This window comes from Pyrgilauda ruficollis, unplaced genomic scaffold (genome assembly GCF_017590135.1).
Source record: "Pyrgilauda ruficollis isolate IOZ18807 unplaced genomic scaffold, ASM1759013v1 scaffold36, whole genome shotgun sequence".
Classification (NCBI taxonomy): domain Eukaryota; kingdom Metazoa; phylum Chordata; class Aves; order Passeriformes; family Passeridae; genus Pyrgilauda; species Pyrgilauda ruficollis.
This window is the reverse complement of record NW_024525045.1, coordinates 917,846-945,624: the sequence shown is the minus strand read 5'-3', so window position 1 is coordinate 945,624 and position 27,779 is coordinate 917,846. Positions and strand designations below refer to the sequence as shown.

General features: G+C 38.8%; 1 protein-coding gene across 2 annotated transcripts; it reads left to right on the top strand.

The window, feature by feature from the left end:
- The first annotated feature begins 1,367 nt into the window (after nt 1-1,367).
- Nucleotides 1,368-27,662, top strand: AGTR1 (angiotensin II receptor type 1). Of its 2 annotated transcripts, none has more exons than XM_041475726.1 (3): nt 1,368-1,425; nt 5,962-6,079; nt 19,605-27,662. In XM_041475726.1, the coding sequence occupies exon 3, from the start codon at nt 19,658-19,660 to the stop codon at nt 20,735-20,737; it is 1,080 nt and encodes a 359-aa protein (XP_041331660.1). In that variant the 5' UTR covers nt 1,368-1,425; nt 5,962-6,079; nt 19,605-19,657; the 3' UTR covers nt 20,738-27,662. The 2 variants fall into 2 exon arrangements, with proteins under 2 accessions (XP_041331660.1, XP_041331661.1); XM_041475727.1 differs by lacking the exon at nt 1,368-1,425 and adding an exon at nt 5,085-5,174.
- The last annotated feature ends 117 nt before the right edge of the window (nt 27,663-27,779 follow it).

Genomic DNA, 27,779 nt, shown 5'->3' with positions numbered 1-27,779 from the left:
CCACCAGCTCCACCCAGCAGGTTCTACCACAGAACACACTGAGGCAGAAGTGGGCAACAGCTGCCAAATATATTGTTACTCAGCAGAGCCTGGGAATCAGTCACACGTGTACAAAGAATGGTTTGGATAGAAAAAATATGTCCCATGTGTCAAGAGTTCCATGTGATAAAACCAACAACATAAATGGGGATGACATAAATAAGATCATGACAAAAGATTATGTGACAGGTGAATTAGTGCTTCCATGTAACACACTCCTGGCCCATCAGACACAGCCTGGAACAATTGAATTTATGCAATGTGCTGCAGTTCTCCATTTCTATCTGAACCTCTGATTAAGCTAACAGATTTTCAAAAACAAATTATAGCCAGACAAGACCTTACTGATTGTGCATGTGCAGATACTGAAAAACTAGTTGTTATCACTGCAGAATCCAAATGTTTCCTCTTGATTTGCCTCTCCTACCATTAGGACTCAATAGACTGTAATTATTCTTAGCCACAATAATGTTACGCTGCCAACCTTTGGAGGATATTGCCATCCTAGATTGTGTCTTTCTTAAGAGGGCCTTCAAAAACACACTAGGTGTATAAAAAGATTAGGAAGCAATCCACAGTTGTGCAGCTCCCATTGGAATCTTTAGCTCTATCCATAACTGAGGTGTGACAGGCCCTAACACGGTTTTTGAAATCCTGTTCTGGGTCACAAATTCTGCCGAAATTCTGTGTCACAAATTCCGAAAAGTTGTTCCCCGTCCTGTTTAGCAGAATGAGAGAGACACAAATAGGATTTTGTATACGAGGGATTTTGCTTTTCTTTAAATGACAGTATCGGTGACATGAAAAGTCCCCCTAGAACATGTATTCTGAAGGGGTTTCCTCTATTTCTGCTCCCTCCCAGAGAATAAAGTTTGCCAGATTTATCATGGCAAGTACACACTTAACTCCATTAGTGATGATCAGAACATTTCAGTTGTGCTCACCAGCGGCCCGGGGGAATCTTAGAGAAACTGGCAATGTTTATACATCACTCTCGACCCCTTCCCCTGAAAGCTGGAGGCAGAGGCAAGGAAGGGGCCCCTCGTGCGCATCCCTCGCCCCATCCCCGCAGCCGCATTTCCCGCAGCTCCCCGGCGCTGGCTCTGCCCCCGCTGCCCCGTCCCGCCGCCACGGAGGAGGGGAAGGAGGGGAAGGAAGGGAAGGAGGGGAAGTGGGAGGGAGCCGGGTCAGCGGGGTCCGTCCCGGGAGATGGGTGGGGAGAGGAGCGGCCGAGCGGGGCTGTGCCGCAACGCCCCTCGCTATAAACGGAGCGCTCCGAGCGGAGCGGCAGGAGCGGCGAGGAGCGCGCCCGGAGCTCGGCTCAGCCCAGCCCAGCCAAGCTGAGCCCAGCCCAGCCGGGGCTCAGCCACCCCCGCCCGGAGCCAGGTAAGCGCGTCCCGGCCGGGCACTCCGCCCAGGGGCAAGCAGAGCGTTTGCGAGCGCGGCACTGCCTCGTATGGAATTTCTGCTCGGCTTAGACGAAGCTGGCACGGGAAGGCTCCGTCCTGCACCAAGAGCAGCCACTTAATCCGCCTTGCCCTGCGAGACCCGCTCGCTAAACCCGCTCCACGAGATTATTTTAGAGAGGACTGAGTGCCCCACGGGCTGCCAGCCCTGTCCGTGTGAGCTCTCGAGTCTTTTCGCAGTTTGAAGGGAAAGCAAGGGCGCCCCTTGGCAGGAGGCACAGCCCTCGGAGCAGTAACTCCATCGTGGCTCATCCCAACATCCTGAGAGACGCAGCCCTCGCACCTCTGCTCAGCATCAGATGAGCAATTAAATTTTTATCGCTGTGCTAAGCTCACGATAGAAATTAATCAAACAGCAAAAGTGATGCTCATGGCTTCTGGGAGTTGTGCAAACAGTTTAGTTTCTCAGTCTGGCAGGCAAAGCCACTTCCAGCAGTTAGAAGCAAGTATTGGTTTAATCAGAATTTTGTAGCATACACTCTCCATAACCAGATCTATCCTTTTTCTACAGAGAAAGAATTGGAGTGATCTACAACCAGAGATTAATTTTAGTTAGTAACGTTAAAATGCCTCCCTGCCTTTTTTCCCCCCAGCCAGTTTCTAAACTTTTCTTGAACTCACACTGGACTAGAGCTCTTCAACAACTTTAGATCAAGTCCTGTAGTATATTTACTGTTCTTCCCCTCACCATGCATCAAAGCACTTAATGTTACCAGTTACTTACAACTACAAGCCCTACCCTATATTCCTCTAAGTCAACTGGTTTATCAGTCAGGTCATGATGTGTACAAACAGTAAAATTGCAGTATTCACTTACACCTATTTCTATATTTCTGCAAAACTCCTAGAATTAATGAGATGTATGGCAATAAGGGACAGCAGGATTCTGCCCAGAGCATGCTACAGTTCAGTGTAAATTTCCATCACTTCCAAAAGCAGCAGCACTCATTTGCATTGTGTTGTGCTGCATAGCATGGGACAAGGTAGTAAACTGGCTCAGTAAAATCACAGGTTGAGGGTATAAACAGGGAATTTTTTGTATAGGGAAGCCTCTTCTCTTGTCACTTGCATGAACCCACAGCACTAACATGATTAGATTTTTGTCTGAATAGCAGGATTAAGTATGGCCTGAAGCAGGTAATTACCATGATGATGTAGAAAGGCTTTTTAAAGTCTATTTTAGTGTCAGACAAATGTTTCATACTCCTGAGTATGGCAGTCCATTTTGCTTGTTGCCACCGTAATCTTTTAAATTAGAGCCTCTTTCAAAAATATTAAGTGCCTACAAATTCAGCTTTTGCTCATGTATTTAAGGTTTAAAGTATATACCTTTCCAGCAGGAACACAGTATTTCTTTTCCTCTCTACAACTTGAGCTACATAGCAGAGAAAAATCAGTTGTGATTATTGTGTGCTTCCTAGTTGATGTTGTTGAACTGACAAAGCAAAGTGGCCCTGTACAATGAAGGGAAGTCATATTTATCATTAAATTTGAATATAGCTAGTCTTATTCTCCCCTTACTTTTGTTGTAGTAATAGATGGAAACAGAGATAGTTTTTGCACTGGGGGAGAGTAGAAGCGTGTTCATTTTCCATGGTGTAAGGCATCCTGCCTTCCTGCTTTGGAGCAGTATCTTCTTGGGCTGGCCAGCATGTGCAAACTGCAGCTAGAAGTTACTGGTTTAAAAGGCAGCAAATGCCAGCCTGAAGTGTCAGTACCCACAGCACTGCAGAAGTGAGGAGAGTGCTGCCTTTAATGTTCAAGTACCACAACTCAACAACCTGCTTTTTACAGTCCTCTTGGAACAAGAAGATGAATGATGGTATTTGTGTTTCCTGAATAATATTAATTGTATTAAATATTGGAAAATATATTTAATTTCATTCTTTGTCATACTATAAAAAGAGGCAGATGCAGAATGTAAATGGTGATTTATTTACACTTTCTAGAAATGTATGGGCTGACATGGAAATTAGTGTCAAAATTAATGCCCATTTGACAAAATTCTGTTTTGGATAATGGGCGCTGACAGCATTTTTCTACTCCTCAGTTTTCTTCTCTGTGGTAATTTTATCCTCCACGTTTGTTAAAGTAGTGTATTTAATAGTTCTTTGCTCTGGCACTGCCTATTGTTGAACACATTAATTAATATGGCAATTTAAAGTTACATAAATTACAAACTCTCATTCCACTGTCCTAGTTAAAACCTTGTTTATACAAAGGCATAGTATTACTTTAAACCATTTTAAGCAGTCACAAATTACTCCTATTTGCTCATTACTTCTCTTTTTTCTCTGGAACTTGTGTTCCAGAAGTTATTATAGTGTCACCAGCAGTACTCATAAGCTCACCTGTGGCTATAGCTGCACAAATTTTAGGGGTCTTAATCACGCTCTAAGAAGCATGCAATTGTTTCAGTTGTTGGCATGTTCTCTGCACCTTAAGTATCCTTTTCTGCCTTGGTGACTTCATAAAAGGTCATATTCCTCTTCATGTGGGTACAGAACATGGATATTTATGCATTGCTTTAATCAAATACTACATCAGACTTACATGGTTAATAGTGTGCATTTTTTAAACTGAATTAAATGGTTATCTGCTAGGAGACTACCTCATTGAGAGGAAAGATCAACTAAAATTGAATTTGGATATGTTGTATCTGAAGCTGAGCTGGGGAGATGGATTATCAAGATTCATTGGCTTACAAATAGATCTGCTTGGGCTTTACATTGGACAATGAAAAAAGAGGGCAAATGACCAAGCTGGGAAGGGTGGTGGACAGCAAAGCAAAGTATTGCCCTCAGCTATTTCTGATAGTAGTGCTGGCAGCACAGCAACCATCTCTCCAAAAGGAGAACCCTAAACTTAGAATCTTTTCAGAGCTGCAAGCACGGTGAGATTGGGAGCTCACAGCAGGGAGGATTGGGTGAAGCTACAGCCTGGCCACTACAGGTCCACAGCAGCCTGCTTGTCTTGTAGGCTCTGTGGCATGTTCAGCTAAATCTCCAGCCTTGGGGTAATCTTGGCTCAGTTTTCAAGTCTTATCCAGTTTATTGCTGCTGTTTGCTCCTGCTGCTCTCAGCTGTACAACAATTCCATCAGAAATGCAGTGACACAGATGTTGTGTTTTACCCTGTGTTCCTCTCAAAAATTAATTAGGAATTTTTCAGCATGCTTGGATGGAAGCTCACATTTTTGGACAGCTAGTCCTAAAGATGACTATGGTGTTTTTAAGAAGTCAGCCTCTACACTTTAGGATCAGGTTTGAGAAGGTAAAATGAGAGATTGTTACAAAGAAACAAACTTAGAAATCTCATGGAATTCTGAAAACAGAATAAAAAATGTGGATCACTTCTGAAGAGAGAGGGAAATATTACATCGTTCTTTCCACTATTGTAGGGTTAGTTTCCACAAAACCAACAGGATTAAAGAGGTTGCTATTGCTTAGTATTTAACCTCACCTACTTACATGGAATTAACTTTGCATAAAAGTTAAAATTTTTGCATGTAAGCACAAGGTGAATTCAAATGCATTGGAGAGTTTGAGTAGGTGGCAGTCTAATGTACGCTTTGGGTTTCAGGATGCACAGAGCTCATTCATGAAGCTGAAACACTGCAGCCTGAAGAGCAGAAAGGCTCCAGGAGAACAATTTCAGTGCAATTGTGGCTGTATGTAAGAAAGTTACTAATCACAGTATCATTTTCTGTCTCTTCCTTCTGATCCCAAACACCCTAGCAGTGAAGAGCAAGCCAGCAGTCTTTTGCTAATGACTGTATTTTTTCCATTCCTTTTCCATCAACAAATTTGTCTCTTAAGATCACTTTCACCAATAGACAGTCATTCTACTCAAAGCACTCATTCCATGTTCTGTACCATTTTCTAAAATGTATCCTTTGCCAACAAAAGAAAATAAAACAAAAAAAAAAAAAACCCACCAAAATGCCAGATGTACCCTGGAAGGATCTTTGTCCCTTTGGAACATTTTGGGGAATTTAACAAATTTGACCAATAAGGGGATACTCATACTTAACATTTTTTTGCCTCAGCTGTAACAAAGGGAAAGAGGTTTTCTTGACTGTAAGTCCTAACAGCTGTGATTGTTTGAGACAAAGCACATATGAAATAAAATTGCTGGTCTAATAATTTTTGGTCTTCAGATAAATGACAGATTATACTAAAATTACTCTGAGCTTTCAAGTGAATTGCTACAAAGGATAGGAAACTGTCGTGTTCCAAATGACATGCTGTTAGTATTCTCTGCTGCACCATCATGTGAAAGAACTATGGCTTTTCGCCTTTGGTCGGGTGTCTTTTAACATTTTTATTCCATTTGTGTTTTGTTTGATAGCAAAACTGTCCAGGTATTCACTACATAACCAGGCTAGCTAGAATGCTTGGTTACTGTTTGTGGTGTTTATCTCCTTCTATTGCAGCTGAGTAGCATTTCTCTTGTAGGCACAGAGCGCAGGTAATAACCGAAGACGGCCTCACAGCAGGAGAGTGAGATCAGATTGGCAGTGCAGCAGTGAGTGGCATGACTGAAGACAAGATAAAAAGCAGGCTACAGCAAAAGGTAAGGGGCAATATCTGAAGAAATTAGTACTGAATTTGGGCAAGGTCAATATTTAGACAGTATTTCACTGCTTGAGGTGAAAGCTATAATTAGGATTACAGCCAGAACAAAGAATGATTTAACTAAACTCCTAATTTCAGCTAATTCCCCTATTCCTTTCTTTACTTGTAGGTCATTCAACTTTGTGAGTTACTCATAGATCCTTAGCTAGTACAATCTAATAATCAGTAGATGAAGTACAGGAACAGAAATAGAAATTAAAATTCAGTGAATTCTTGAATCCACTCAGTTTTCAGAAAACAGAGGAGACACTGGAGTGCTGTGCCTCAGCATTTCTAGCTGAGAGGGACACATTGAAATAAGTAAAACATTCCAGCAAACCACTGAACAGCTGTACTTTCATGATGGGGGGCTTACGCAAGGAGAAAAATGCACAAGCTGACTTCTCTAAAAAATGTTCTGTTGGCAGCTGGCCTCCATTTAACTCTGCTTTAGCACCAGCACAGCCTGGCCAGAGCCTTTCCTTGAAGCAGGCAGTGCATTATGTAAAAGGTGCAGCCTGGGCTTGTTTACTGAGAAACCATTCATGCCCTTCCCAGTCTACATTTATAAGATGTATATTGCCCTTTCATCTTTTTCTTTATAAACTCCTATTGGTTTTCATCTTTTCTCCACTCATTCTTGCCCAAGCCTAAATGTTTATGCAGTTTTAATTTCTCCTCCTGCCAAGGGGTAAGTCTGCTATGACTGGAGTGGCTCAGGGTTTGTTTTCTCCATCCTCAGGCTCTCGACTTGATGTACAACAGTTAGAAATGGAAGGCATGGGACAAGAATCAACATGTATTATCAAACTAGGACTCTAGTTGTGCTGTCTTCATTGTTTTCCTCTTGGTTTTGTTATTGGCAGTTTGCATGATTAGACAATTACAGTTTTTCTCAAATCAGGTAAAAATATTTATTTTCACATGGTCTTCCTAAAATGCAGTTCAAATAAAAAGGGTTCAAAATCATTTTACCTTCAAATATATTTTATGATGCCATTCCATGTTCTTAAACATAACATTAAAAAAAAAAAAAAAAAAAAAAAAAAAAAGCCATGTCAGTGAAGGACAGCCACACACCCAAGGAATTGCACAGTAATTTTCCTAGCACTGAAGTGAATCTCATTTAGCATCTCTGGGAAGGCACAGCACTACCCCTTCTGGGCTCCTCTGCACTTGTGTTTGCTTGAGGGCTGAGACTGCACCTGCTTGAGGATGCACTGATTCACAGTATCATGGATTAGCTCACTCCAGCTGCAACAGCTGTCTTTGTTTTGCTATCTCTGGCTGGTCCTCAGTACCCACAAGGAACATCTCAGGACAGCAAAGAGGGTTCACCAATTAATTTTATTTTCAAAATAGAGCAATAAATTTTACTTTGAGGGAAGAAAACAGGAAACAAGATGTACAAATTTGTCAGAACATCTATTTTGGGATCATTCTATTAAGTGTGCTGCCTTCCAGACAAAGCACTAAGGATCATAGTAACTTGTTTTTCCATGGGTGATAATACCTTTCACACTGACATGGATTAAGGTGTCTATGTTTGACCTTTCCTTCTCTTTGATTAACCCCTTAGAAACTCACTAGTTCAATTGACTCATATATTCTCAAATTTTCTTCTAGTCCTCATAATGATCTGCCCTTAACAGGAGTTTTGTGCAACTGAAAGCACAATTGGGCCTCTATCCTTTCAGTGTTATACCTACCAACAGTTACAATGATACTAACTTCTCTTGGGCTTAGCTACATTACCATTTTAAAAGATTTTTTTTGTCTGAATAAACTCTTGTACTTTGCCAGTTACTCATACTGTTTTCTTTCCTTTCTGCCTTTGGTTCCCTTTTTCTGACCCTAATGAGCGATTCATTAAGAAGCCTCCATGCTGATCTTTTGCTTTTAATCTTTTAACTTTTCCCTCCAGGCTGTTCCTAACATTCTCATTTAGGGAAGAAAAGTCTTTTCTGAGGGGTATTGCCGTTGTGTGATATTTTCCCACACTAAGGATGTCTAAATTAATTATATAATAAGAAAAGTAATCAAGTGTCTCAGTCAGACACAGTGAACCAAATCCTATTACAGATGGCTGAATTACAAGACAAAGCTTCCTCTGAACTAAGGTGCTGAAACCTCACATCCATTTCCTTGCCCAGAAATCCACAATACATTGCCTTTGCTTCTTCAGTAAGACAAACACTATTTCTCAGCACAAAGTCAAAAGAAAAAAAGTGTTCAATGCAAGGTTTGCTTTCCTCAGAGCTGTAGCACTGACTGGTGGGAAGTTACATGGAATTCACCCGCCATGGCACTGGAAATGTAGTGATAAAGCTTTCACATTAGCTGGTTTAGTTACCATGACAGACACTTCAGTGATACTGGTTCACATAGAAATGCTGCATCTGCACACATGTTTGTATTTCAGTTCATGTCTTCATCACTCAAAGCAAAAGATTCTGTTTCTAACTTTAACCACATTGGTGAAAGGTAAGAGGAATGGGATTCATTAGAGGGAAAGTCTTTTTAGGTAACACTGTGCAATCTGAGCTACTTTCAGTCAACTCACCTAATTTCCATTAGATTAGAAAGTGGAACACCTCTGTATGGAGGAGGTCTCTCCATTTCTGGAATAGAAGCAGAGAATTTTCAGTGTTTCTTTTCTGTCCTGCTTTCTGATTAGCCATCATTACATATAAAGGTAATTGCTCTGCACAATGCATTTCTAAAGCTTGTCCTTCATTAATTTACATTTGCCTTCTATAGTTGGGGGGGAAGCAGGGGAGTTGGGTGGGGAGTGGGATGTAAAAATGAAAAAGCCCATCCTGCATATTGAGCCTCTAAAGCTCATAGGTGCATCATGGCCCAGCCTGGTGATTTAGCTCAGTGGCAGGAAAATGTTCTTTTGAGGATTAGCATACCAGGTAAGGCTTCAACACACATCAATGTTGCCATGCACATCAAAATGTTGTTGATTTGCTTTACAACTTGAAGCAAATCTATGTAAGTTCCCTGGTGGCACCTTTCTTGCTGGTTTACAGGAAGGTACAGAAAGGCGGCTCCTTGTACCAGAAAAGCAGAAGTTATTTTTCAGCATTTGTTGGTGATCTCATTAGTATCTCACCTTTAGCTAAGGAAAGTTGTTCAGGAGTGTAAATAAACTGCATGCATCATGTTCATTTTTGCTTCTGTATCTTCTGGCTCAGCAGAAGAGTTAGATGCCTCTGGGAGAGGGGCAAATGACATGGGGGTCTCTGAATAAAATAAACTACTGGGGAAAAAAAAGGAAGCCTCTATTTGGACTAACTGGAAATTCCACAAAGTGCTATCACCTCCCAACTTTGTCTACAAAATTATTAGCTGTGTCCCCTACCCTTCCTCCTAGAAATATCCTTGCCTAGAGGGAGCAACAGAAACCTAATTAAAACATTATTTTTGGTACATTTATACTAGTAACACCACTGATTGAGTTGTGTTTTTCACAGTAAAGCTGTAAGACAGAAAAAGGCAAAGATTGAGAAAAATCCTTTTCTCCTAGAAGTAGGGGATTTGGTTCTTGAGGAAATAGTTGAAGTTTTGTCCTCTCCATTGCAATCTCTGCCAGCAACAGAAAAGGTTCTGACAGTGATTGCATATTGCTGTGGTCTTGTCACTCATGCAGTAACCATTTTATGAAATTATAATTTCTGATTTAGATGCACGAAATACCTTTTTTTGCTTAACTATTAACAACCACTAATACAACCAAGAGTTTGAGCTTACGTAAATCTCACCTGTTTTCACCTAGAGGCTGGTCAGCAAGCTCTGTCTTGCAATTACAGCAGTTTATGGAAGTAGCCTTTTCCCCCCAAAAAGGCCACTCTCCACTTGATAGCTTCCATCTGAGTTGCAAGTGCAACCACTGACTAAGACTAAGATCTGGACAATGAAACAAACTCTTTCAGTGTTGGATGCATTCCAGCTAACATTCCTTCCAGCAAGAATAGGATCAGAGACCGGTGATACTCAAAACAGCACATAAAATGTATTGTAATCCCGTATTAAGATCTACTTGCTTGAAATCACAGTAATATAACAGCATTTCTCCTACAAGCTGGGCAGGAAGGATAGTTGTAACTGCTATTTTTTTCATACTGAAGAAGGAATCCTCAAGCTTCAGTGAAGAGGACTGTGTGACTTAGGACAGACTGATGGCTGTATGGGATGCCCAGTAAGCCAACTGTGATTTATGTAGGAACTGAAAGGAGGTGAGATACCCCACTCCTTGTACCTGACCTCTGCCCTTAGAACTGGCCATGATAAGCTGTGCTCACAGCAACACTTTTCATTTCAATGTATGGTTTTTTCTTTCTAACCTCTCCACAGCATTTTTAGTATAAGACTGAAATATAAATCTGGATCAAGGCCAGAGTTAATCTAAATTCCCTTATTTCTCAGATTGGAGGCATTCACAATAGAATCTTATGGTGCATTACATATGGAAGCAATAGAGATATTTCAGATGTGGGGTTAGGTATCCATTTGTGTTGGATGTGCCATGCAACATAATACAAAACTTAAAAAAAAAACCACGCAAAAACTTTAAAACTTCTTACTCATGGAACTAAGCTATGAGAAAAGAAACTTAAAATTCATCAGATTATTTCACTTGCACTTAATAAACCTGAATTCTATTTCTGTCTTTTATTAAAAACAATCACATGGGGCACACTGTATTTTGTATAGGCAATTCCAACTGCAATAAAGGAAATGTGTTAATTCATTCATTTACTATCACTCAGAGAAAGTAACCATGCAGCATGTAACCTTTCACAGCTCAAACTCATCTCATTTTTATTCATTCTGGGATTGATGGCTTAATTCTGGTTAATTATTGATTCTTACAGGTACTTCCAAATACCCTAAAGATACTTAATAACCCAGCATCAAATTTGAAGTTATAAACCTGCAGTAAAATGTGTATTCATACTAAAATATTACATCATGCTGCTATTCAGAAAACTTTTCATGTCAGTGCAGAAAACCTTAGAAATTCCAATCCTGCATTGTTCAGAAATACCTTTATTTTGCCTTTCATTTACCTTCATCTAATGTGCAGCAAATGACATTGTGAGCAGTATGAGGCAATGACATGGTCCTGAGGAGCAGACATTAGGTTAACCTGCTGATTATTGATAATTTTTGTCTCCCAGAAGGGTGCCAGTCTTCCTTTTTGGTAAAGCTAATGGCCACAGCAGAGGTGCAAAATGCCTGGATTGATGATGGTGGTTAATGCACTTATTTAAAAGTCTTAATATGCTGCCTACATGTCTTGAGCCTCTTCTACAGACAGAGGCAATCCTTTACCGTGCATTATAAATAAGAGCAGTGACTGCTTCCTGCTAAAACAACTAATTTTCATATTTAAAAATTAATTTGCCTGTAGGTTTAATAACCTAGATAAGGAAATGATATTGCTTTCTGTCAAGACAGACCAGCCAAGGTGACAGGACCCCATGAGAATCCTTTCAAACATCTTTTTTTTCTGAAGCTTAGCATTGTGTTTCAGTGTTTTCTTGTTTAGTTTCAGAAGTACTGAAATAGAACTATTAATCTAGAAATATATTTTACTTTGTTTATTTAATTATCTTTTCATTTCTAACTTACTGCTCTGGGGATAATTTTATATTCATATCCTTCAGGTTATATGGTACCTAAGACATATTAAACACCAGAGAGTTTGCAACACAATCATGCAGCCTTGGTCAAAGAAAGAAAACAGAGATTGTTCTGATGATTAAATGGGGAAAAGAGACCAGAAAACTAAATAGAAAAGTCTAAAATATCTGGCATACACTGTCAAGCCAGAGCCAGCAGTGTCTAAAACCACGACCCCACTGATCCCCCACAAGAGATCAAACACACTGCATGTTGACAGTGGTTAATCTTTCAGTGTTTTGGAGTCCAGTCCTGCATGGATTGAATCCAAGAATTATTTCCTTACCCTTAACAGCAGAGAAAACAAATATGTGTGTATAAGAGGAAATCAATGTTTACTTTGAAACTTAAATCTAGAGAATCCTAAAAATGAAACCTATAAACTAAAAGAATTGTACTTACTCTTTACTTTTGGCTAGCTCTAATGTAGCCCTGTTGATCTGTCTGTCAACAAATTTTGAAAAAAAATTCCCCATTATCATTGCTATGGTAGCATTCACTAAATCACCAAGTTCTGGTGAGGTTGAGAAACTCTAGTGAAGTTGAGCAATCCTCTCTTGGCATTAACTTCTACAAGTGAAATTTTATAGAAGTATGTCCATCAGGGCCTCCCAGAATCTGGAAAAAAAAAAAAAAAACCAAAAAAAAACCTCCACATACACAAGTTGGGGATAGATGGTTAGCTTTGTCCAATGAGCTAAGTAGTAGGAAGAGATATTTCCAGTGTTTGTGGACTCTGTATGTGCAGTGAGAGTATATGCAAACAATAGCCCAAAATGTCCCTGCTACTGCAGCTGCTCTCGTTATAACTGTGACATCATTACACTGTGGACTGTTAAAAAGAGCAGAAAAATTGTCACCTCTTACATTGTAGTATAGTAGTGTTTAATGTCCAAAAAATATACTTAAAAGATTTTATTCATCACCCCACAGCCCCATAAATTAGTGCTTATAAATGGCCTTACACTTACGCCCATTTTTGCCACATTGATTTCTAACACAAAGTGTAAGTGTGTAAATAATAGATTAGATTTCTTTATTCTTCATTTTAAATCTAGCCAACTGCTTGCTGGTTTGCTATCTCTACATATCACTTCCATTCTCTCTAAATGCTCCTATTTTTAGCCACTTAAAGATATACACATTGCATTCTTGTACCCAAACATCCTTAAGTGCACAGAGATACACTGAATGACCCACTGGACATAAGTACAGGACAAGATACTCATTAGTCCAACTCATCTGGCACAAGACACGACAGTTTATGCCATTTTTTTTGTTTCTAGTTTGCTCATTTTCTATTTTCAATAAAATAAACCTCATCATGACACAAACAACCCTTCTGCTCCTAATCTGAATTAAAAGCTGTTTGCCTTTTCCAGGATTAGGGAACTATTTAGGTAAACACAATTTGAAACAGAATAGCAGTATCATGCATTGACATTGTTCAAAGAGGTAATGACAAATCCAAGTATATTAGTAAAAGTGGGGGTTGATGGTGGTGTAAAAACTGTTAAATATGTTGCTATTTTCAAATTACTAAATTGCTTAAAATTCATAAAATGTACACACCATTTGGATAACACTGTGTGGGCTTCAATTTCTGAAAGTCCCTTAAGTTGCTTAAAAAAAAAAGTAATTCTAAAGTGTAATTTGCAGCAGTAAAAATAACTTCATTCAAAATTGGCTGATATTTGGATTAACAACATGCCTAGTTAGATCTAAAATAATCTTAGTTGAATAAGTAGGCGTCACTATTTTTCCATCTGCATTGCTAAAGTGAAGTTTCTTTAAAATATTCTTCTTAATTTGGGTCATCTCAAACAGAGACCATAAGCTGCATATGTCTTTGAAAATATAAAATACCAGAATCTTACTCTAAGTCTTAAAAGTGCAAGAACTGGACTGAAGATCAGCAAAACCAGGAATGTGCCAGAATATAGGAAATTAGATAAAAGCTGGTAGGTGCTAAAAGAAAGTGAAAATAGTTACCCCTGGGACATTAAATAAGTACAGGTACAATTATATATATATATTGCCATATGTTTTCATTTTAAATAATCTTGAACAAAAGGGATATTTTGAAAAGTGATGGTACTTGAGTCTAAACCAGCAATTCTCTTATTTTAAAATAGGAAATACAGACCTCTAGTGGTCAAAATCTATACTATGAGTTAAACTTGAAGCAATTTAAACGTCACTATGCTTAACTTTTTGCATTTTCCTCCCTCATAATCATGCAAAATCATACACACCCCCAGTTCCACTGTTCAGACATCCCACAAGCACTGATTTTTCCCAGAGGAAAAAGCCCATTCATCTGTCCCTTTTGACATAAATTTTATGACTGAAACTGAGTAGTTGAAAGATACTTGGGAAGTGAAGAGAAAATCAATGAGAGTAGTCCATGAGAACAAACAGAAGATAGATGTTAATGCTTCTCGGAATAAGCTATGAAGCCATCCTACGGAAGGACAGAGTCTTTTGAAGTGTGGCAGAGGAAATAAATACTGAGAAGTTCTTACAGAGAAGGTCAGAGTACATAAACAGTGCACATTTGCAAGGTAACAGGAACTGTTCTGCTAGAGCAAAAAAAGTAATAACCAATTTAGGTTTTGATGTTCTAGAGAACCAGACCCTGAAAGGACCACAGGCAATTTATTTTCCAGCTATGTAGAGCCCGCACAAGTGAAGCAGACCAGCTTGAGCTCTTGCAAGGAGAAGGCACAAAGAATCCAAAAATAGGTTAGAGCATTAAAAAGATACAGACTTTTAAACAAATAAAGCAAACATCTCAAAATTAACAGCAATTTCAACAGACTGGCAGTTGCCTCCGTTGCAGTTGTTAAAAGAAAATGGTAAAGCCAGTACAAGGTCCTGCAAGTTCTGTTTGTTCTGATGTCAGACCACCTCCAGATCCAAAACTGCAGAGCAGCTGGACAGCTGCTAACATAGGTCTGCTGAGGCTTGCTTTGTGTTCTTGGTGTTGTGAGCTGATGTACAGACACTGTCTGGTGCTGTACTACCTATCACAGCTCCTTTCCAGCAGTATTTTGATTTACTGGCATTTACAAAGTCAGATGCTGACCTCTGGAAGGTACCAGCAGCGATGACAAGAGCCCACTGTAATGGCACCACAGCTTGAATTATGTACCCTTGTTTGTATTGCTCTTTCCCTTCACAACTCATCTGTCAGCTCTGGATTAAAGATATTTAGGAAAGCCATCAGTGGGAAATACAGACTGTTAGAACTAGCTGAAGAAATAAGAGCTAGGAGGAAGGTAAATCTGTGGCTTCACAATGGTACTGCTCAGGAACTCCAGGAAAGCACAGAAGGTGCTGAAATGTAGGTATAAAACAGAAGTAGCTCTATTCACTAAGACCATGAGGATAGAAAGGATTGCTCTGTGGAATAGAAAAAGACCCCAAAAGCCTTTGCAATAAAGCATGTGTAAGTGTCATTACTTTCGCAGCAATTAGAATAAATTAGGAAAGGGGGGGACTAAATGCTTAAGATAAAGGAGAGTTTATGCCACCAGGAAGAAATAAATATATCTAGTATACTGAACATATTGTTCCAAACATTTTTCATTGTCTTTTCTCACTGTGCAAAAAAATTGCACAAAAATAGAATGCAGTATCCTCTTAAACATGGAACTATCTTCTCATTTGTAAGAAAAGCAAATAACCCACCCACTGTCAGAAGGAAAGTGCACATTATCTAGTGATAAGGTGGATGAGCTGTGGCAGGATTTGTCAGCCTGAGTTTATTTAGTCTTTGTCAAAGCAAATATTAAGTACATTTTTGTTCAAAATCTGACTTGTGACACCTGCTTACCTATTTTTAGCTGATGAAGTTCTCACAGAAAGCCACTGCTATCTTATCTTTCAGTAGGCAAAGTGCTGTTTACCTTGCATGAGCCCAGCATTCCTTATTTCCACAGGCAGTTTAATTAGGATGCATGTTCACCCAACAGAAGCAATGAATGGAGTGGTAAATAATAGTTGAGCAGTCTGAAGAATTTCATTATCAGTGACTCATTGTAATCATTGTAATTAAAAAAGGTAAAAAGTCAAACAGGACAGTGACTCAGAATAGGTACTTGCTGCTCACCAGATAATTTGTTGGAGATTGATGCCACCACACCATTCAGTCACAATTCAATCCTGTTAGAAAAAGCACCTTGTGTGTCAGCCTTAAAATGATCTAATTATCATTATGTTAACACAGGTCATTTGAGATGCTTTACATGGAATTATCAATGTGCACAACCTAATGGACACATTTAACTGGCCAGTATCTGCTTTGCATGTGTGCAGCCATGATCCTGGGACAAGCAGATGAACTGTGGCAAGTGAGAATAACAGGAAAAACTGAAGGTGGTATGGGAAAGAAATCACTGCCTGTGAGGAATTCACAGTGCTGCAGTGGCCCTCACTACTCAGCACAGCCCTGGGCCCATGCCTTCCCAAAAAAATTACCTTCTCCAACTTTGAAGCTTTTCCTAATGCTCTGAAGTTACAGTTGTGCTCAAGGAAGTATCCAACCTGAGGCTGGCTCTGAAAGTTTAGAATTTTCAGGAAATTTAAAAATTCCATTTGGGATTATCAGTGTGTTCCTTAGTGTGCTTCATTTGTACAGCTCCTACGAGGTTCATTCTCACAGCAACGTTCAGACAGTTTTCAGATACCCAGATGGCAATCCATATGTGTTTACCCAAAAGCAACCACATTACATATTTCTGCTTCCTTGTCATTTACTGAAAATATTGATGGATTTCTTTTAATTACTGATTGCAGTTCCTTAGTATAATTTAAAAGTGACAGCATACCAGACACATCATTTGCACAATTCCACTGACTTCAGTGTTACGCTAAAGCCTTTTACCTCCAGAAGGATTACACAGTCTTGCAAAGGAAGATTGAGGTATAATACTATTTCTTGAAAAAATTCCTGATTCTTCATGGGAATTGTTCTGCCTTTTTTTATTTCCCAAGCACTCCAGAATATGCTCAGGCAATTCAATACCTCAGAGTGCCAGACATTTATTCCCAACTGAATTATTTTTTATTTTAACACATTTCTGAAAAGGTAATAGAATCACTGTTACTCTTTCTCGAAAGTACATATGCTATTAATTAGTTTCAGCTAAAGCTTCTACTGACATGAAACAGTACAGGTGGCCATGTGGGCAGAAAAGGGAAATTGGAAGCAAAACACCACAATGCAGTACACTGAAGGGGTGTGTGAGGAGACTATGGGAAAATTGCCCTGGCATCTACCATTGTGCAGAATCAACCCCACCAAAAGGAAATAGTCACCCTCAGCTGCATTTGCCTTTTAAACACTGAATCTATCACTCAGTACCCACAGAGCCAAATTGTACCAGGGACTGGTGAATCTTGTCACTGAGAAAGGTCTTGCCCAGCCTTAACCAGGCCTGACCCATAATATTGCCAGTCACATTTGCACAGGTGATTTCCTGAGCAGAAACTTCACTACAGATTCTTACTGCAAAACTGTGGGCTGTAACTTTAGTGGGTATATAAGGGAGCAAAGAATTGACATACAGCACCAGCCTGTAGCTAGGACAGGGCAAATGTTGCCAGACCTTGATGTTGCAGAACATATCAGTTACTGTCAAAGTTACTTTCATAACCAAGGGATGAGATAAGGATATATCTTGAAATCTTTCTATTGTGGTTTCCCTGTCCCAGGGATAGGCTGACCTTCCACAGAGCCAAACACCTTGTATTTGAGATTTGGCACAGTTTAAAAGCCAGGTTTTGCTCAAGATGTACTAGAGTGCCACATGTGATCAGAATGGTAGGTAGCTCAGGATAGACCTAACACCTTCCTTTGTGTTAGCTCTGTTTGCTTGGCTTGTTACACATATTAACATAGCAAAAATAGCTGATGTCATTTCCAGACATCTATATCAACCGAAGCACACAGAATGAATTGAAGGGACTGGGAAGAGTCACATGGCACATCTTGACAAAGTGTCTATTAGTTGCATTTTACTAGATACTGTAAACTTGATAGACTTATCAAGAACCTAAATCTTGACATTACCCTGCTAGCTTTGTAGAAATGAATCAGGTTATGAATGCACACATATGCTAGAACATGAACTGAGACAGAGAAATAACAAGTCTTCAAAAGGCTAAGAGCCAAAGGGTGACCTTGCTCACAAGATCCTGCCTACAACCCATATTCTGGGTTCAGTTCCTGGCTCTTTCAGACTTCTGGTGTGGACTTTGCTGAAACAAATCTGTGCCTCACTTTCCTATTAAAAATAGAATAATTTTAAAAAGGTTTTTCTTCCAACAAGAGCCAGTCAAACACTAAACTCTGTGGCATTCCAAATTTAAAGGACCATCAGTGCTGACCACTCAAATAACGAGCAGCTGCATCTATAACATCACTGGTGTGTCTGTAATGATGGGCACCTCTGCTTTCTGAATGCATCTGTACTGCCCAGGGTCTCAGGGTGGGTCTTAGATTTATAAAGGGTTTCTTTGCTGTTTGGGGTTGGCTTTGTTTTGGTTTTGAAGCCAAAGTATTTCAGTTAATCTTTGTTTTAAGGAGCACAAGTTAGGTTTGGCTTATAGCTGGATCCTGAAAACAGCAATAAACACTACTATGCAATAATAACTATAAATTTATTTTTTTTAAAACATCCATTATTATTCAGGGAAGACTATCTGTTTTTAGACTCTGGAAAGTAACGAGTATTGGAGTCACTTACACTGTATTACCTGCTTTCTAAAGTAATCAGTCATTAATAAGGAAAGGATTCTTACAAAAACACACAGGCCTTGGCAAACCAAACAGGTGCTCTTTAAAGGAGATTTCATACCCTTGCTGAACACTTAATATGATCCAGAAATACACCTTCGACTCTTGGATGCATAAATTTTGTCAGCAACTGAAAAAGTAATATGTTCTCCCTTGCACCCTTCTTAAACTCTTTGTACAGTAATTAATGTACAACAGATCAGGACATGTCTGGATTTTCAGATTTTTTTTCTCTCCTCACTAGTAGCTAAATGTCATCATTCCAAGCCAGATGGAGAGCTAAGTAACCTCTGAATATTTAAGGTATTTTTGGTAGAACAGAATACGAGACTCTGCGTTTTCATCTTTTTCTGTGATGTAAAAATTTTCTCAAAGAATTAAGTTCAGTGCATACAAAAAAATTTCTAGTGATTCATTTCAGAGATACAAATGAGTACCTAATCTAAATTCACTTATTTTCTTAATTCATTGCAGTTTGTATTTACATACTTAATTAGTATTCAGAGTGCTTAAGTTTAGTTTCTGAGATATCTGAATAACTTACCTCATTAAATATGTCACCTATTTATGGAAAGAAAATAATCTAAATAATCTGCTGACTTTATAGTTATCTGCTATTTTCAGTCTCTTATTATTTTTGACATATGTTTACTAGCCAGTATTATTTTAAATTGGAACTTTATTAATTGAAAGAGGTTTTTTAGACTTCATTTGTGTTAAAAATAATCTAAAAATGTTCAGCCTACTCCTAACATTCTTACCTCTGTTTTACTCTGCAAAGTCTGTATCAAAATACAAATTGGTTGATAAAACACTTGAAGATGGCTTATTTTAAAATTCAAAGACACTGACACATTGTGTTAGACTTGACAAAACACTTGACATTTAGTTGAGAATTAAACTAAATTAAAATTAAATTAACCTAAATTAAACTAAATAAAAATTAAATCCCTCTCACAAATACTGTTTTCTTCCTCTTTCCCCCTCCTAGGTGTGAGCTTCATATTTTCTCCCTGAAACGAGGTTACAGCTGAGGAGTTCAAGATGATTCCAAATTACTCTACTGAAGAAACTGTTAAAAGAATCCACGTGGACTGTCCTGTTTCAGGTCGGCACAGCTACATCTACATTATGGTTCCCACCGTTTACAGCATCATCTTTATCATAGGCATATTTGGGAACAGCCTGGTCGTTATCGTCATTTACTGCTACATGAAACTAAAAACCGTAGCCAGCATCTTTCTTCTCAACCTGGCCCTGGCTGACTTGTGCTTTTTGATAACGCTGCCCCTCTGGGCAGCCTACACGGCCATGGAGTACCAGTGGCCTTTTGGCAACTGTTTGTGCAAGCTGGCCTCGGCGGGGATCAGCTTCAACCTGTACGCCAGCGTGTTCCTGCTCACCTGCCTGAGCATCGACCGCTACCTGGCCATCGTGCACCCGGTGCAGTCGCGCGTCCGCCGCACCATCTTCGTGGCCCGCGTGACCTGCATCGCCATCTGGCTGCTGGCCGGCGTGGCCAGCCTGCCCGTCATCATCCACCGCAACATCTTCTTCGCTGAGAACTTGAACATGACGGTCTGCGGCTTCCGCTACGAGAGCAACAACACGACCCTCCGGGTCGGGTTAGGGTTATCCAAAAATTTGCTGGGCTTTTTAGTTCCTTTTCTGATCATATTAACAAGCTACACCTTAATTTGGAAGACTCTGAAGAAGGCATATCAAATTCAAAAAAATAAGACTAGAAATGATGATATCTTCAAGATGATTGTAGCAATTGTGTTTTTCTTTTTCTTTTCCTGGATTCCTCATCAAGTTTTCACTTTTCTGGATGTGTTGATCCAATTACATGTAATAACAGATTGCAAAATCACCGATATTGTGGATACAGCTATGCCCTTCACCATTTGTATCGCTTACTTTAACAACTGTCTGAATCCCTTTTTTTATGTTTTTTTTGGAAAAAACTTTAAAAAATACTTCCTTCAGCTAATAAAATACATCCCACCAAACGTCAGCACACATCCAAGCCTCACAACCAAAATGAGCTCCCTCTCCTATCGGCCACCAGAAAATATCCGCTTGCACACCAAAAAGACTGCCGGGCCTTTCAACACCGATTGAGGCATTTCACAAAGTTCTTCTTTTGAACAACCTTGCGAAGCAGCAAGAACAACAAGATTCATCTGCGGTCCTGAACATCACAGCTCATTACAGCAACACTGGATCACCTCAGAGAAATCTTACTGTAAAGAGTCAGCAGTGGCCTTTCAGCTCATGTCGTAAAGAGGACTGCTTCATTTGCATTTGGTTTTTCTTTACTGAAAGCAGCCCAAGAGTTGGACAGGTGTGTCAGAGTTTCTGCCACATCCCACCGTTTGCTTGGAACTACGAAAGAAAGGGAGGGAAAACTCCTAACTTTAGTTCACAGGTGTTTCAAAAGGAAAAGCTTGTATAAATAACATGAAACACAAAGAACCTGACTTGCATATATGTGAGTTGTTCTGTTGAAGAAGTGAAGCTTTGTTTCTTGTTTTGTTGGTTTATTTTTAATTACATAAATGTCCTATAATCATATTTATAATATATTTTCAAATATATGCTATATATAGAGGCCCAATTTTAAACTCAAATGGAAATTTAAGGTCCTTGAAATTGGTCTTATTCTGATTTATGCTACTATTTTTAATGGCAATTTTTTCATAATAATATATGCAATAAAATGCAGATTTATTTATTAAATATAGAATAAATATATTTTTAGATTTATATTCCTACTCATACATTTCAAACATTGCTTCAGAAATGTACATTTATATGTCAAGGGGTATTTTTGTAGTAGTTAAAAAAATAACTATGTGCACAGAAACGGGGTTCACTCAGCCTTTCGTGATAAGCCACCCTGACTTTGAAGAACTTTATATACAGAAGGAGTTGACTCCATACTCTGTGTGACTAAAATTAAAAAATTTCACATTCCTGCACATTTAGTAAACTCATATACCGATAACTGATGCTTATGCATCAGTTTAACTAATAATACTTTTAGTCCCATCACAAAACATCCGAGATCAGACTTTACTCTTGGCTTTTATGAAATCTCTCTCCATTTATATAAAATTATGCCCAGGGTATTTTCTCACTGTACAACATTTTTTTATTTATATGGAACAAATTCAGATTTATACTAGCATAAATCAGAACTAAAGTCTGGCTCAAAGTCTCATTACAAATCAAGAGGAAAGGTGACAAGCACTGTGGGAAGTTTCCACCAATGATATCCTCATATGTGTCCTTTTCACCTCAAACAATGAGCTTCAGATAATATTTATGCCTGATTCACACCCATTTATTGTCCTCAAAGATAATGAGTTCATAAATACACTACAAAACTTAGGAAAAAATCCAAAACTTTGCATATATCATGTGGAAAATTACATGTTCCTTAAGAACTTAGAGTATTTATTATCTTCAAAATCACACCTCTAATGTGGCTTTGTCTCAAGTAGCGAGTGGTTGGATTATCCATATTTTCTGATGATCAAAATCAAAACACACAAAACAGTTATTTCTGTAGTTTAATACTTCTTAAAGAAAAAATGGGCCTACCGCCAGGTCTAGAAATCTTCCTACTCTTTCATTCACTTATACTAAGGGAAGTTTTTTTCAGTTTTGCCTCTGTTCTTCCAGCTGCAAAAATGGGAACAATGTGTCTACTCACATACATTGCAAGGCGCTGTGATGAGTCACTACTTCTAAAGCTGTATGATAATAAAACCTCTCATTAAAATTTTAAGTTAATTGCAAGCTAGTATCTTGACATTTGAAGCCTGAATGTCATTTAACTATGTCATTTAAAGACATATTTAAATTGTTATACTGAATTCTTTCTATTTAGCTCATATCCTTACATGTGAGACAGCCATTTGCTTAAATTGAATATGGCAATAACCCCACACATTATCAATAGCACAGAAGAGGACCGGTGCCCTAAGCTGACAAAGCTTTCTAAGCTGACAAAGGACTGGCAGAGATTGCCATTTATCTGTATATTTTGTTCATGGACACACATGCTGAGCAGCATCGGGCAGAAGCATCTCTGTCCAGCCATAATTCTGTGTGCTGTGCTTGCCACCTGCTGGATGCAGCCACAAATTTGCTTTACATCTCAAAAGTTGTTACAGGAAGAAACAGCAACACTTCCCTGCCACCTGAAGGATCTGAAGATCCTCACTGTGGCAAAACTGCTCTATAAATAAAACACAAACTTGTCCATCTGAGAAGCCAGTAACTTCCTTGACAGGGTCTAAGCAAGCGTTTTCTCATCACCTGCTCATCTCTTCAGTCACTGAAACCCAGTGTCCCCCAGCGACCACAACAGAGAGCTCATTTGCAAAACATTGACTGCATTACTACAAGAGTCATCTCAAAGAGAAGACATAAAAATCAAAGCCACTGGTTACTGATCTTGATCGTTTCATGCCAGACCCTGCAGTTTTAAGAGGCTGTGTATCCTAAGCTACTGATGCCACCTGCATCTGCCTGTGCCATGTAAAAAAGCAGGAGCATGCACATTCAGCTGTGTTACTGCAGGAAAGGTAGGAAGGGACTGCACCTGGTGAGCTCCGAGGGCAGCACAGACCTTGAATCGATAGGCGAAGAAAGTGGAGGGGAAAGCTTTCCTAAATAACACAGGGAAATTTCCTTACTCCTAAGGAGTAAGGAAACAATCATCAGCTGCCAAATATGCTAGCTCCTTAAAAAAAAAAAAAAAAAAAATCAGCAGATGGCAGATACTGGAAAGCCACTCTAACTGGGTAACAGCAGGAAGTAAACTCCTTGAAGCACAGAGTTACTATGTACAACCAGATGCTGCACTTTCACAATACCCCAGCCAAGGGAAGAGCCCACAGGATGGGCACCCACACCACTTCCATCATGTATCTGCAGCCAAGGCAGGTGCTGGGAAATGTGTTATTGCTGAGCCTTACACTCCCCTGCCCACCTGTGCGTGGGGCAGGCAGAGCACAGGCGAGGCAGAGGGGACAGTCTGGCCTTTGCTGGGGACCCTTGGCCCTGTGGTCCCTACTGAGGGGCAGAATATTCTTTGGTGCAAGGACCTACCCAATGCCAGCAAAGGATGGAGTAAGATTTGGCTCTGTATGACTTTGCCATCTCTGGGGAACTTTGGATTGAGTCCTCTTAATAGCAAAAGACAACTGGCTGTAGATGTTTAAGAGCAAACTCCCATTACCTTAAAAACCACAAAGCTAAAACTATTAATATGCAATAGTATGCAGTTATTTTTAAAAGAAGTATCCACAGTGCTTTTTGTTGTTGTGATGACCAGAGTAAAATGCTACAAACTCTTAGTCTGCCCTTGTACTCTCCTGTTGTGAGGGGCCCAAGACAGTACTAATGGGAACAGCATATAACCCTAAATACAGGTATTACAACCCCCATTCCACCACAATTTGATTTATTTGAATGAACAACTTCTTTTTTTGCTGAATAATTACTAAATTACATATTTGACATGTACATGCATATTATCTATTTCTATTTGTTGTGCAATAGTACTTATGTGACTCATACTATTGTTTTGTGCTCTACTCCCTGCTTGTACGCCCATCCTAAATCATACTGTATAATCTACACTTGTTAGCCCAAATTCCAACAAAATCATTACAGATAGAGCAGGAATTAATCTGGCTTCTCAGCCTAACAATTTCCTCGTGTTTACATTGTTAATCAAGAGGTTGCAGAGTAAGCACAAGACCAAAAGTCCTTTACCTTGCCAGCATTACTATTTAAGTGATAGTTTCCTTTGTCTACTTGAAACTGTGACAGCAGCAGAGAATACAGTAAGTTTTCTAGTTTTGCTTGAATAGCTTCAGCAAAGGTTTCTTTTGATAAACCTGACCTCCTTTTTAAGTATACTGAATTGCAGGTATCCCCAGGGAAATATTTGCCACTGCAAGGAGAAACAAATCCTTGGGAGAGGGCGGTTGAAGGCCTAAAACAGGGACTTGTAGAATTTGTAAATATTAAGTGTTAAATGTAAATATTTATTTTTGGTTTTGCAACAGACTGGAGGGAAAAACATACACACACAAAGAATAAATCATTCAGCTTAGTGCAAAGCCAGGGCTGTTCTATCAATCACTGAGTGCACCTCCACAGCGACCTCCCAGCCAAGGCTGAGCTAACAAATCCTCAATGCTACAGCCCAGCCCAAGCTCAGTGTCACCAGCGAGCTCTGCAGGTGTGGTAGGACACTCGAGGAATAGGGACAGAGCAGATCATGTCTGAGAACAGCATTGTGTGATCTTTTTAGTGGACTAGTGCCATGGGCTCCACCTTTGTATTTGGAAAGTTAGGTAACAAAATCTAGGTATTATTTTCTTTTCAATATTTTTGTGCAGTTGCAATTTGTGATTCATGGATGTTAATTCTTTTGTCTTTCAATAACCATAGTTTTATATTGTAGAAGTTTACCTTGATTATATAACAACTTTCACTGTCTAAAGTATTACTGAAAACATACAGGTCATCAATAAATGTCTTTGTGAAAGTCATCTCCACTTTTGTGTTGAGCACCCAAAGCAAAGAGATCTGTTTCTGTGTTGTTGTAAGTACTATACTGTTATGTGTATAACTACAGCTATATATATGTATATAGAAATAATTTTTAGGAAATATTATCCTTAAAGTATTTCTGTGTAATACTGTAACATTTTTTACCACTATTCCTCATTGCTTTTAACCTCTATCCTCACCCAGCTCTCCCTTAAATCTTTGAGATTAACAGGTTGTGTCTGCAATTCTTATTGGAGAAAATACCTAGGTAGCTCCAAAATCACTTGTAGAACAGCAGTTCAGTAATTCATTTCTGTATCCCAGAACAGACTAAGCTAATGAAGTTTACTTGGAGAGGAGACTTAGTAAATTCCTAATTTTCCTACATACAAATTAGAGTTTGAAGCCAAATTTAGGCTTAACCTTTTAGAAAGTAAATTTAATTTTAGGGACAGATTTATTTAGAATACTGTGTTAAACACAAGATCACATTACATTATGAATAATGGCTTTGAACAGCCTGACTCAGGCTGCCTGTAGCTGAGTATTCGATGCAAATAGATCCACTTGGAATATAAGCAGTGCCACATCATACTGCAGCTGCAGTGGGAGCAGCTTCAGGTTCCAGAAGGGAACCTGATGATAACAAGATATGATAATAAGAAGGGACTGGGGAGGGGAGGAGGGGTTGACAGTGAAAAGAATGGTAGATTGAATTTTACCATTTCCAATTTGTATGAAAATAAAATAGAACTCAGTCCTGCATATCCCTGTTAAAACTCACTTCATACCGTATCTTACAGTGTCACATAAAAAAGTGAAAAACTGTTAAAGGTTAGGCCTGTGAAATTTTTATAGTTTATCTACTGTATAACTTATTTTCTATGTATATTAGTTATTCCTGAGCTTTGTGCACTGGTAGTGTTGTTAGGCTGCAATTAAGCAAAGGCTCTGGGGCAGGAGGACAGACAGAGCCCTACCTTGGAGCTTTATCATGAGTGATCAGAGGTTAAGAATTGTTAGAAAAGGATGGAAAGCAAAGACTGTTGCTGAACAAATACAAAACTGTAAAGATAATTAACCCCATTAAGTAGCATTTTAAGAAAAATTTTTGAACCAAAGACAGCCAGATAATTAAAAATAAAACAAAAAAAAAAAAAATAGAAAATGCTGAAAGAGAATTTCTATTCCACTTGGAATTACAGAGAATTTCAAGCATCCCCAACTCATATTCTCAAGCAAATGCAAACCTGGCCATTTCTGTGAAATTGAGTAAATAAACAGAAAAGTTGAAGTTAAAAGATGGGTGTAAGATACTAGCAGCCACTTTGTTGCTATTGACTTTTCTTTCAGAAAAAAAAAAAAAAAAAAAAAAAAAAAGTGGAATTATGCACTTGAAATCCATCAGTTAAATACATGCCCAGGAAAGGGAAACAACATATTGCCTATGGGCTTAGATGAGCTTTGCATACCTAGCCTGAATCCTCCTCCTGCTTAGCTAAGCCTGAATCTTCCACCTGCTTAGTTTATCACATGGTACACAACTACACCAAAAAAAAAAAAAAAAACCACCCCAAAACAGCTAAACCAGAATACAAAACAGAAATAAATTAATTTTGTGAAAATATGTATTACAGCAGTGCTATTTAATTTTCAAATCACCTATTAAACACTAAAGGATCTAAAATAAATTACTATAAACTTGTTAAAACAAAGTAAATTTTAAGCTTCTATAAGGATTAGGTTTTGCACTGCAAAAAGATCAGGAATGAGAAGCAAGATTCCAGACCCAAGGCCCACTGTCTGTACAGCAGCACCTGTAAAGTGAGGCCACATGTATGATTTGCAGGATGCCTTTCAAAGGCAGGACATAAATAAGTGCACCTGAGGTGGAATGTCACCCGCCAGAGCATTGTTAATGTTGAACATGATTTTTGTGATTATTCCAGATACAAGTGGAAAGAAGCAGTAGAAAGGCATACTCTGTATACTAGACAGTACTATACAGTGCCATTTTTACATGTTAAATTCTGAAAAATTATATTTCTGGCATTTTTTATTTTCTCTGCTTATCTGTGATGGTTCTCTATACTGTGATCTGTCATTTTTACATGCACTGTTCTGTTTAAAAAGAAAATAACACATTTTCAACAGCTTTCTATCTAACACAACTTCAAAACCAGTAACCTTTTTCACATAGCTGTCTACATCAGACTGGTTGTATTTTGAAATACTGAAAATATTAAAACAATACAAAATAACTTTAAATAAGTGTCAGTTTAACTTATTCTTCACTGTATGTTTAGACTGTTTCTCTCAAGTTTTGTTTCTCATTAACCCTACAAGTAACTGTTTTTAAGTCAGCAACATGGAGGAGAACCATGTACAGAGTCTGACATGAACACTTGACTCTAGAAAGGGTACATTATCTGAACAGCTTATACCCTGGAAATTCTACAGTTGCTCAATTTTTTTTTTTTAATCAGCAATGTTTGTGATTCAATATCCTGTTAATTAAAAAAGACTTTAAACACTTATTGGAAAAAATACACTCTACTTACTGCTTAAGCATAGATAAGGGATTCTA

Bases quoted from the DNA above. Each gene is read 5' to 3' on its own strand.
- AGTR1 (XM_041475726.1), top strand. From the start codon at position 19,658: ATGATTCCAAATTACTCTACTGAAGAAACTGTTAAAAGAATCCACGTG.